Genomic DNA, 12,996 nt, shown 5'->3' with positions numbered 1-12,996 from the left:
TCTTCACTTGATCATCAGCCTCCTGAGTGCCGCCGAACTTTGTACATTATATACATATAATCTATTATACCCAACATACCTTTGCACTGTATGTGTGATCTATATCCGGAGGCTCTAAAATAGCAGTATTCTTCTCAGGTGGATCGACTTCTTTGTGCATTACATAGAAGTTAGTGTAGCTACCAAGCTGAAACGACCGAGAAATGGGAAAAGCATCCACCCAGGTAAACTGAGCATCAAAGAAATCACTGGGGATATAGAGGTTCTGATAACGTCTTCTTAGTTCCATCATATCACATCCAGGGCTAAATTATAAATAGAAATATAGACATATTTAGAGAATGTATAAACATAATAGAACAGCCTATATGAGCACTCTACAAGAAATACCTGATGAAGATTTAACAATAACTCAACAATAAAAAGGGGAACATTTTTTTAAACCAACGTCCAGAAAACCATGGCTTCAGGTCATAGCTGACATAGGTATGCATCAAAAAGATCATGGGGTATATTTACTAAAGATCGGGATTCAAAGGCACCGACTCTTGGCAGCTTTGAGGGCTGTATTTATACACTACACTACAACAATTAGTTGGGAACATCAAACAAGTTTGATTTTCCCAACTAGTTGGACCAACCGTTTTTTGGCCGTTTTTCAGCGTTTGCTCCCACACACTGCCAGATTATCATTCCAACCAGCCAAAAAGTTGGCTGGTTGGAATGATATCGTTCTGGTGTATGACTAGCATAAGTACCTAGATTAGGGATTTAGGGGGTAATTCAGAGTTGATCGCAGCAGGAACTTTGTTAGCAGTTGAGCAAAACCATGTGCACTGCAGGGGGGGGCAGATATAACATGTGCAGAGAGAGAGTTAGATTTGGGTGGGGTGTGTTCAAATTGAAATCTAAATTGCAGTGTAAAAATAAAGCAGCCAGTATTTACCCTGCACAGAAACAAAATAACCCACCCAAATCTAACTCTCTCTGCAAATGTTATATCTGCCCCCCCCCCCCCTGCAGTGCACATGGTTTTGCCCAATTGCTAACAAACTTGCTGCTGAGATCAACTCAGAATTACCCCCTTAGTACACTAGTATATAGCTCCCCCCTGCTATAACCCCCGGTACCGCTGAGGTAATCTGGAGGCTCTCCGGAGGAGTTGCGCGTCCCTGTAGTCAGCGTCTGTGTAGCTGCAGTAGGGTAAAATGGCACCTGTGAGCTGCTGGATCTTCTCATAGCGAAGCCCTGCCCCTTCAATGGCACGGTCTACCCGCTCTTCTTTATACTGGCTTTATGTGTCTGAGTACATAAAATGGAGTCAGCCCCCTTTTAAGCCTGTATTGCCAATCTGGGTACTGTGTACACTACAGTGTACCAAGTCTGGAGACTTATTCCACCCCATGTAGAAGCAGTGCGTCTCCGTACCCTCATGCCGCCATAATGGGCGGCGACCCGCTAACTGGGACGCCGGCTTAGTAGTCACCACTCTTCTGTCTTCTTGGCACTGTTAAGGGTGGCGGTGTGCTGTGGGAATGTACGCTCGCCGTGGTGGGGTTTGCAAATAGTTCCCTCAGGAGCTAGTGTCCGGTCAGTTGGGAACGAGACCAATAATCCTTAGTGGGGTGGAGTTCGGAAAATAAATGCAGAAAACGCTTCAGGAGCTTCCAGAGATGTGACCGGCTCCTTCGGGCACATTTTCTAAACAGAGTGTGGTAGGAGGGACATACAGGAAGGAGCTAGCACACGTTATCAAACTTCTATAGTGCCCATGGCTCAAAGTGGACCCATCTATACCCCATGGTACTAAATGGATTCCCAGTATCCCCTAAGATGCAAGAGAAATGGGAGGGAATGCAGCGACCCCCAGATGGACTTGCAGAAAGATTTTACGGCGAGTCAAAAAAAATCATTATTTATCCATCATCCATCTGGGGGACGCTGTGCTAACCAGTCATCAGCTGCCTTAAGGATCCAAGCACTGGCTAGTATAGGTCTAAGTGAAATTCCTGAAAACGTAAATATGGATTTAAAAACGGCTTCGGTTTTTTTATCCGTAGCATCCTTCAAACATACAAAGACTGTGCAGACAGAATGACCATTGCCTTTGCCAAATATGTAATTGGGGTATCTTACCCTAGAAGGGTTTTCCCAAGACTTTGTGTCATCTTCAGCAAACAGATATAAACATCTTAACTTTTTAGGAGCCTGAAATCTCGAATCCGGTTTAAGCCAAGGCTCCTTTCAAATATCCCCAAAATGTGAGTATGAAGGAAGTAGAGCGACCTGTTTTTTTCTGTCATTTAAAGAATGAGGTCTAACTCTCTGCCACCACTGCATCCTGAAGGTTAAGCGTCTGGCGTCAATTAATAGTCTGACCCCTGAGCCTGTAGCAGACTCCTCTTCTTCCCAAAACAGACGTATCCTCCCATTCATTAGCCACTTCACCTTCCTCTAAAGGAATATCTGTGGAATTCTGTTCCTCACCTGGGAACAATATAGCGGGTGGCGACTGCAACCTAGCATGAAGGCGGCTGTATCCTAGCATGAAGGTAAGCCTGACGTATGGTCAGTTTAATCCATCTGGATAAGGTCTGCTTAGAAGCTGGCCAACCCATCTTGGCAGCATCATAGAGAACAAACAACGTATCCGTCTTATGAACTGTCGACGTTCGGGATACATAAACGCGTAATGCGCGTACCACATCCAACCTTCCAGAATCTCCTGTTAATACAGGAACTACTATTGGTTGATTGATGTGAAAAGATGACACTACCTTTGGTAGGAAAGCGGGATTCGTCCGAAGTTCCACTCTGTCATCATGAAACACCAAATACGGTGGCTTGCACGACAAGGCACCCAAATCTGAAACACGCCTTGCTGAAGCGAAGGCTAAAAGAGAAAATGTTTTCCAAGTGAGAAATTTAATATCCACTTGTTGTAAGGGTTCAAAGTATAAGGACTGTAAGAAATCCAAAACCAGATTCAACTCCCATGGCGCTGTTGGTGGAATGAATGGAGGCTGTACTCTGAGGACACCCTGCAGAAAAAAGTGTGTACCGACGGCAATAGAGCCAATTTTCTTTGAAAGTAAATTGACAACGCAGATATCTGCACTTTTAGTGTGGATAGACGCAGTCCTCCATCTAACCCGATCTGTAGAAATAACAAAAGACGAGATAACTTGAAAGATGATGTCGGAAACTTCCGAGCATCACACCAACCTATATAGGCACGCCAGATTCTGTAATAATGAGCTGCCGTAACCGGCTTCCTAGCTCGTAACATGTTTGGTATAACCGATTCAGGAATGCCCTCTCTTCTTAAGAGGGCTGTCTCAACAGCCACCCCGTCAAACGCAGCCGCGCTAAATCGGGGTAAAGGAACGGACCTTGTTGTAACAGGTCCGGACGTAGTGGGAGCGGCCAAGGATCGTCGGCGAGTAGTCCGCGGAGATCCGAGAACCAAGCTCTCCGAGGCCAATGAGGCGCTACTAGTATGACTGTGACGGACTCTCTCTTGATCCGTTTTAGCAACAGAGGGAGCAGCGGAAACGGTGGAAACAGATACACGAGGCTGTACGGCCACACGATTGTGAGAGCATCCACCGCCTTTGGAGCTCTCGTTCTGGACACATACTGGGGCATTTGGTGATTGTGGCGAGATGCCATCAGATCCACCTGAGGGTAACCCCACCTCTGGACCAACATGTGAAACACTTCTGGATTTAATGCCCATTCTCCTGGTTGAAAATCCCGACGACTGAGATAATCCGTCTCCCAGTTGTCCACTCCCGGAATGAACACTGCCGACAATATCACTTGGTGATACTCGGCCCACCTGAGGATCCGAGCTACTTCCCGCATTGCCATGCGGCTTCTCGTTCCTCCTTGCTTATTGATGTATGCGACCGCCGTCGCATTGTCTGACTGCACCTGAACAGTCTGAAACCGAAACATGTGCACTGCTTGTCGTAGCGCATTGTAAATTGCCCGGAGTTCCAGGACATTTATAGACAGCAATCTTTCGTGATCTGCCCAGAGACCCTTGAGCCGATAACTTTGAACTACAGCTCCCCAGCCTCTGAGACTCGCGTCTGTCGATAGAATTATCCAATTCCAGACGCCGAACCGTTTCCCTGCGGTTAGATTGTGTATTTTTAGCCACCAGAGAAGAGACACTCTGGCCTGTGGCGACAACCTCACCCTGTGGTGAATCTACAGATGCGAGCCCGACCACTGTGCTAGCACATCTAGTTGAAAAGAACGTGAGTGAAATCTTCCGAACTGAAGCGCTTCGAAAGCCGCCACCATTGTGCCTAAAAGGCGAATGCACAAATGTACCGAGACTGTGCGTGGCTTGAGTACTAATTGTACTAGATGACGAATGACCTGTACTTTCTGTTCTGGTAGGTAAATTCTTTGATTTACCGTATCGAGAATCATACCTAGGAATTGAAGTCGCTGAGACGGAATCAGATGTGATTTCTTGAAATTGACTATCCAACCGTGCCAAACTAGTACACTGTATGTTAGCAACGCCTGTTGGAGAAGCATCTGTTGAGACGGAGCCTTGATGAGCAAATCGTCCAAATACGGAACAATTATTACTCCTAGGGATCTGAGATGAGCTATCATCACCGACATCACCTTGGTGAATACCCGAGGCGCTGATGAGAGGCCAAACGGTAGAGCCTGAAACTGGTAATGGTCTTGCCGTATTGCAAACCGCAAGAACCTCTGATGAGGTGGCCAAATCGGAATGTGTAGGTACGCATCTTTGAGATCCAGTGCAATCATGAATTCCTGTGGCTCTAAACCTGCAATTACTGACCGCAGAGATTCCATCTTGAATCTGTATTAAGTGACGTACTGATTGAGGCCCTTTAAGTTCAATATTGGCCTGACCGAGCCATCCAGCTTTGGTACCACAAACAGACTGGAATAATAACCCTGCCCCTGTTGTTGTACAGGGACCGGAATCAAAACTGCTGCATTCAGCAGAGACTGAATGGCAATCTGCAGAACCGCCTTCTTGTCGTCCGACACAGGCAGACCTGTCTTGAAAAACCGCATTGGCGGAAGACAATCGAACTCTATTTTGTAACCTTTTAACACTAAATTGCGGATCCACCCATCTGTGGACGTCTGAAGGCGTGCTCCCACAATTGGAGATCCAAGATGGGCTGGGAGCCCGTCATGCCACTGGCTTGTTGGCGACCTTAGCGTCCTGACGACTTGTGTTGGTTTGTTGGAAACCACGTCCCCGACATCTTCTACCAAGTGTGGCCGCTCTTCTGCCGCGCCCACGAAAGGACTGAGGTCTAAAGGATTTGAACGCCGGACCAGAGTATTTGCGCCTAGGTACCGTTGGAGGCAATGGTAAGAAAACAGACTTTCCTCCTGTGGCCTCAGAAATCCATCTGTCCAATTCAGGACCTAACAGCTTCTCGCCACCGTAAGGTAACGCCTCTATACCTTTTTTGACCTCCGCTTGCCAAGAATGTAGCCAGAGTGCTCGTCGTGCTGTAACTAGCGATGATGAAAGGCGAGAAGTGAGCTGACAGACGTCAGTAGAAGCTGTGCATAGATAGTCAGCAGCTTCCCAGATTTGATCAGCGAGAAGTATAAGATGATCGTCCTGTAGAGCAGACTTGAGCTCTTTTATCCATGCCATTAGCGCCTTAGTTACCCAAATGCCAACCAACCCAGGTCTCAGCAGCACTCCTGCTGCTATATACATGGACTTTAGCATAGCTTCTATTTTACGGTCTGAAGGGTCTTTAAGCGTAGTAGCAGTTGGTACTGGTATGGTTAATTTCTTTGTAAGCTTAGATACGGACGAATCCACCAATAGCGGATTATCCCATGTAGCTGTCATGGACTCTGGAAACGGGTAACTCGACTTAAATCTGCGAGGTATAGAAAACCGTTTATCCGGATTCTTTTGTGTTTCTAGTAACATTTTATTAAGAGATTCCGAAACAGGAAAACACATCGGAGATCTCTGTAGTTTAGTAAAGACTACTTCATCATTTGTCAGAGGCTTCTCAGTTTCTGTAAACTTCAGAGACTGACGCACCGCTCTGATGAGATTATCAATGCCTGGGCAGTCAAAATGGTCACTATCTGACTGCTGGTCTATTTCGCCCTCCTCACCCTCATCCGCAGTGAGGTCTAGCATAGCAGAAACTGGCAAATCATAAGAGAAAAGAAACTTATCCTTTCCACCCAAGGTGGACTTTTGGTAAGATCGAGACCCCTCCGGTAACTCTAGCGGTCTCATCTTAGACTCAGATCTTGCCGCTTCCCGCTCTTGACGAGTGGCGTTGCAATCCAACCAGGACATTTGCAAGCATAGCCCATGGAGGGTCCGGAGATGAAACTGGCATTAAAACCGGAGTGGAAATTGTATTTGTAGCTGAATTCACAAAACATACTGTACATGTGGTAGATCCATCAGGCAACACACTTTTACAGACATGGCAGGGAAATTGCTTCTTAGTCTTTCCTGGTGCCTTACTCATTATGCAGACAGACAATACAAACTACAAACACAGACAATTTGCACGACTCAGTAAATAGCACTAAGGTTCTTGTATATATATATCTGGCTAAGTGCAGTGCACGCCAATAATATTAAAAAACCTGATCCCAAATTCCCCTAACACCCCTGCGCCTTAGTGAAGTAGAGATGTAGTATAGGAACTCTGGAAACAGACAGGAAAAAACAAACAGGAAGCATGGTTAAATATGCCAAGTTTCCAGTATCACACAAAACTGCAGATTATCTCCACTAAACTGCAAATATATATATCCTGCTACCAAGCTTAATAGCTTACTAAAAAAAAAACCTGCATCACTGTTGCTGCTAAGTGCACCCCCCCCCCCCCCTGTGCTCCGTGTACAGTTCTCTGTACACGGAGCCGGCTTACCTGCCTCAGAAGAGGCCGGGAAGCGGTTAGCAGGAGCCGGGGAGCGCACAGCATAGAGCCGTGGAGCGGCCTATGCCCGTATGGCTCCAGGAATCAGCGGGTTGTCTAGAGGCGGCGGGAGCCGGAGAGCGCATAGCATAGAGCCGTAAAGCGGCCTATGCACGCGCGGCTCCGGGTATCAGCGGGGCTTGTCAGCGCTAGAAGCGGCGGCGGGGGGCGGCTCTCCCCAATACAGTTCCCCACACAGCGGGGCGGCAGCGTGAGCTGACCGCCCCAACCCAACATACCAGGACTCCCTATAGTGAGGGCTATGACGGGGCTTCTTGTTCAAGCTCCGTCCAGCTTCCTGCAGGCAGCCTGCACGTGGTGTGAGGGAGCTCTTTTTAGAGAGGCCCGACACCCACAGCTGCTAGTAGCAGCTTCCACTATCCCGGACCCACGCCTATTGGAAGGGGGGAAGGGATGTGGAAATTGTTGAGCGAAAAAAAAAAAAAAACTTAGAAAAAATCCAATGAAATGTGGACAAACTCCACAAGCCTTTTAACTGTGTCGAGCACAGAAAAAACACTGAGGTACTCTGGGATATGGAGGGGAGGAGTAGTTTCAAAATTAATTTATTCAGTGCCTTCTTCCTGTGGAAGCCGTCCATATCCCAAGAGTACTCCAGTGACCCCTAGTGGATGAAAAAGAAAAGCAACTGAACCCAAACTGAGCCTGTGTTCCTCAGCTAGCTGTGCAGCATCCCCTGACAACGCTGGAAGCAGAGGGAAGATGGCGCCTGTTCTACAAATTCGTTCCCTGGGCGGAACGAGCGTTGCTGCTGCTGTCCTTGTAAGAGCAGGAAGTAGGCGACCGCCCAGTCTGAACTTCCCCTTCGGTGGAGGAGCGGTCGCGGCATCCATCACAATCAGTATCGGTCCCGCCACTGCAAAACACTTAGCAGCGGAGATGCAGTTACCGGCGGCTCCTGGTGAGTAACAACTCTTGGAATCAGCGTCCACTGTTGCAGCCACAGAGCCCTGCGCGCCGACACAGCCATAGCCGTAGAGAGTGAATTGATAATGCCAAACTCTTTTATAGCCTCACTCATGAAGTTAGCCGAATCCAGAAAATGATGCAGGAGTGTTAGAAGCTCATCCTGAAGCATGGTGTCAAAACCCTCTGACATTATCAGTCCATTTAACAATGGCCCTTGTGATCCAACTACAAGCATTTGTGGGTCTCTGAGCGACCCCACTGTCGTGTAAATGGATCTGAGAGTAGTTTCGATCTTGCGATCTGCAGGGTCATTTAAGGATATAGCACCAGATACAAGCAGCACAAATTTTCGTAACAGCCTGGACATTGAAGTATCCACCGCAGGAGTCTCCCACACCTTCCTATCCGCAGAGGGAAATGGGAAAGAAGTCAATAACCTTTTAGGGGTTTGAAACTTTTTGTCAGGATTAATCCACGCTTCTCTAAAAAGTGTGTTTAATTCCTTAGAAACAGGGAATGTAGCATGAGCCTTAAGTATTATATTGAAAAACAATTCCTCATCAGGTTCTGTTTCCTTATCAGAAATATTTAGGACCTCTCTAATAGAAAAAATCAGAGCTTCCACTCTCTGAGACAGAGCACCCTCTGCTTTATCCCCCTCAACTTCTCCCACGTCCAAATCTCGTTTTCTGCTGCGGGGTACACTGGGCTCCACAAGGAATTACATCGGGGATGTCCTAAAGCAGTTCCTCACGGGAGGGGACGCACTATAGCAGGCACAAGAACCCGGCATCCAAAGGAAGCATCCTGGGAAGCGGCGGTATCGAAGGCATAGAACCTTATAAACATGTTCCCCGAGGACAATGTAGCCGCCTTGCACAATTGTTCAAGGGTCGCACCACGGTGGGCCACCCAAGAAGGTCCAACCGACCGAGTACAATGGGCTTTGATGGTAGCAGGAACCGGACGACCAGCCTGTACATAAGCATGTACACCATTCTAATCCATCTGGCCAGAGTCTGCTTGGAAGCAGGCCAGCCACGTTTGTGAAAACCAAACATCACAAAAAGAGAATCGTATTTCCTAATGGAGGAAGTTCTCTTCACATAGATACGGAGAGCCCGTACCACATCCAAAGATCGCTCTTTGGAAGACAACTCAGGAGAATTAAAGGCAGGAACCACAATCTCCTGGTTAAGGTGGAAGGAAGACGCCACCTTGGGTAAATAACCTGGGCGTGTTCGAAGCACCGCCCGGTCACGGTGAAAAATCAAATAGGGAGACTTATAGGATAAGGCACCCAAGTCCGAGACCCTTCTAGCTGAAGCAATAGCCAGCAAGAACAGCTCCTTAAGGGAAAGCCACTTAAGGTCAGCAGAGGTAAGAGGCTCAAACGGGGACTCCTGTAAGGCCTCCAAAACCACTGACAGATCCCAAAAGGTCACAGGTGGCGCATAAGGAGGCTGAATCCGCAACACACCCTGAGTGAATGTATGGACATCAGGTAGGGTAGAAATCTTTCTATGAAACCAAACCTACAAGGCAGAGATGTAAACCTTGAGGGAGGCCAGACGCAGGCCTAAGTCCAGGCTTTGTTGTAGAAAGGCCAAAAGTTTGGCCGTACTAAACTTGAAAACGTCATGATTGTGAGACGCACACCAAGTAAAGTAAGCATTCCATACCCTATGGTATATCCGAGCAGAAGCCGGCTTACGGTCCTTCAACATAGTTTGAACGACCGCCTCAGAAAAACCCTTGGCCCTCAGGACGGAAGCCTCAAGAGCCATGCCGTCAAAGCCAGACAGGCCAAATCCTGGTAAACACACGGGACCTGAACTAGGAGGTCTGGTCGTTGTGGAAGTAGAAGGGCACGATCCAACGAGAGGCCCTGTACATCGGAGAACCAGTGCCGTCTGGGCCACGTTGGAGCGACTAGAAGAAGGTTTCCTCCTTCTTGCTTGAACTTCCGTATTACTCTGGGCAGGAATGACACCGGAGGAAACACATACGGCAGCCAAAAGTTCCACGGGATTGACAGAGCATCCACAAACGCTGCTTGAGGATCCCTTGTCCCTGCTCCAAAGACCGGAACCTTATGATTGTGTCTAGGGAAGCCAATCCCGGGCCATTTTTTCAATCCCGGGTATCGGGATTGAAAAATGGCCAATCCCGGGATTGGCTTTTACCTAGGTGGCCGCCCCCTCGCCCCACCCCGGACATATAACTCACCATATACCGGGGGTGGGCGGGAGGGGAACATCCTGCGAATGCTGTTGGCGGCTCCCACCAGCAGCTGACAGCGCAGCGTGACCTCTCACGCTGCGCTGGGGACCCGGAAGGAGGAAGCCGGGCAGCGATTGAGCGTCCTGTGGACGCTCAACGCTGATCCCTCAATCCCCGGGATTGGAGTTTCCGATCCCGGGATTGAATCCCGGCCATTTTTGGCCCTAAATCCCGGGATCCCGCCGATCCCGATCCCGGGATTGGCCACCATAATTGTGTCGAGACGCCATCAGGTCCACATCTGGGAGGCCCCACATGTCCACGAGAAGTTGAAACACCTCTGGTTGTAGGCTCCATTCTCCGGCGTGCACGTCCTGGCGACTGAGATAGTCCGCCTCCCAGTTCAGAACGCCCGGAATGAACACAAGTGATATGGCCGGCAGATGGCATTCTGCCCACTGAAGAATCCTTGATACTTCCCTCATTGCCATGCGGATTTGAGTGCCGCCCTGATGATTGATATATGCCACTGTGGTGGCGTTGTCCGTCTGTACTTGAACAGGTCTGTTCTGTATGAGATGCTGGGCCATTGTCAACGCATTGAACACTGCCCGCAGTTCCAGAATGTGTATCAGGAGTAGTGACTCCTTCTTGGTCCACCGACCCTGAAGAGAGTGTGTTGCTCCAACACTGCGCCCCAACCTCTCAGACTGGCATCTGTCGTCAGCAGGACCCAGTTGGATATCCAGAAGGGACGACCCCTGCTCAATTGTTGGTCCTGCAGCCACCAGCTTAGTGACAGGCGGACCTCCAGAGATAGGGAGATCATGTGAGATCTGATCCGGTGAGGCAGGCCGTCCCACTTGGACAGAATCAACTTCTATAGAGGGCGAGAATGGAATTGAGCATACTCCACCATGTCGAAAAGCCGACACCAAGAGACCTAACACTTGCATCGCCGAATGGATCGACACTAGCGGACGGGATAGGAAGCATCGGATCTTGTCCTGGAGCTTCAGGACTTTCTCCTGAGACAAGAACAACCGCTGGTTGTGAGAGTGTCCAACAACGCTCCCAGGTGTACCATGCTCCGAGCAGGAACCAGGGAGGATTTCTTCCAGTTGATCAGCCACCCGTGGGCTGCCATGCACTGGACCGTCAGATCGAGATGACACAGGAGAATTTCTGGGGAACTCGCCAGGATCAACAAATCGTCTAGGTACGGTAGTATCCTGACCCCTTGACGGCGGAGAGTAGCAGTCATGACCGCCAATACTTTGGTGAAAACTCGCGGTGCCATTGATAAACCAAAGGGTAACGCCTGAAATTGGTAATGAAGGTTGCCCACCGCAAACCGCAGGTACTGTTGATGAGATACCGCAATAGGAATATATAGGTAGGCATCCTGTATGTCCAGGGAGACCATATAGTCCCCAGGCTCCATGGCCAGAACAATAGAGCGCAGCGTTTCCATACGGAACTTGGAGATCTGCACATGCTTGTTCAAGGACTTCAGATTGAGAATGGGCCGCGAGGACCCGTTCGGTTTCGGGACTAGAAACAGCGGTGAATAGAACCTCGTGTTCCTGAGTCAGATGCACCTGTACCACCACTCCTGTGGACAGGAGGGAATGTACCACCGAGTGCAACGTGTTTGCTTTTGCCGGATCCAGAGGCACATCTGTAGGGCAAAATTGATGAGGGGGGCGATTCTTGAAGGGTATGGCGTAACCTCGAGCAACGACTTCCCTTACCCAGGTATCTGAAGTGGTCTTTAACCATTCCTGGGTAAAACCTTGAAGTTGGCCCCCCCACCCTGGGATCCCCCAGAGGGAGGGTCGCCCCGTCATGCGGCAGGCTTGTCAATTTTGGAAGCCGGCTGACGAGCGGCCCAGGCACGCTTCGGTCTGGGCAGGTCTGGAAGCACGAATTTGCTTTGGGTAAGCCTGACCTTTTGCTTTTCCTGGAGTACGAAAGGGCCGAGGAAAAGTACTTTTAGCCTTATGTGTTGAAGGAGCCGTACTAGGTAGGCAAGCTGTTTTAACCGTAGCCAGATCAGCCACAATCTTATTGAGGTCTTCTCCAAAGAGAATATCTCCCTTGAAAGGAAGCACCTCCAGGGTTTTCTTGGAATCCAAATCCACCGACCAGGATCTCAACCAAAGGATACGTCTGGCCAAAACGGATGCAGTAGCAGCCTTGGCCGTGAGCACCCCGGCATCGAAGGCCGCCTCCTTAAGGTACAGAGAAGCCGTGGCAATATACGAGAGACATTGTCGAGCATGCTCAGATGCATCTGAGGGCAGTTCCGCCTCGAGCTCCTGAGCCTATGCCTCAACAGCTTCAGCAGCCCAAGTCACTGCAATAGTTGGCCTTTGCACAGCCCCCGAAAGGGTATAAATTGCTTTCAAACAGCCCTCCACATGACGATCCATCGGTTCCTTCAGAAAGCTGACGGTAGTTACTGGCAGAGCAGAGGAAACAACCATACGCGCCACATGAGAATCTAGAGAATCTACAGGCGGAGGAGTTTCCCAATTTTTACACACCTCCGCAGAGAGAGGATAGAGAGCCAACAGTCTCTTATTCGGTGTAAATTTAGTTCCCGGATTTTTCCAGGATTCCTGACGTATGTCAATCAGGTGTTTAGAATAGGGTAAAATAAGATTTTACTCACCGGTAAATCTATTTCTCGTAGTCCGTAGTGGATGCTGGGGACTCCGTAAGGACCATGGGGAATAGCGGCTCCCAGTGGCGTGCGGTGAGGTCAGTGGCTAGTGAGGCACTACAGCCATAATGACCGCCGAATACTGCCGATGACCCCTAGCCAATGCCCGCTACTGCCTCTGAGCCGATACCC

The 12,996-nt window shown here is 49.1% G+C and overlaps 1 protein-coding gene across 3 annotated transcripts in view; it reads right to left on the bottom strand.

The window, feature by feature from the left end:
* Positions 1-12,996, bottom strand: part of CCAR1 (cell division cycle and apoptosis regulator 1) — a 247,507-nt gene that overhangs the window by 158,350 nt on the left and 76,161 nt on the right. For all 3 annotated transcript variants that reach the window (XM_063961565.1, XM_063961566.1, XM_063961567.1), the window contains exon 10: positions 80-305. In XM_063961565.1, coding sequence (XP_063817635.1) covers positions 80-305 — 226 coding nt within the window. The remainder of the gene's footprint in view (positions 1-79; positions 306-12,996) is intronic.

This window comes from Pseudophryne corroboree, chromosome 3 (genome assembly GCF_028390025.1).
Source record: "Pseudophryne corroboree isolate aPseCor3 chromosome 3, aPseCor3.hap2, whole genome shotgun sequence".
In the NCBI taxonomy this organism is placed as follows: Eukaryota; Metazoa; Chordata; class Amphibia; order Anura; family Myobatrachidae; genus Pseudophryne; species Pseudophryne corroboree.
This window is presented reverse-complemented; position numbering and strand designations above follow the sequence as displayed.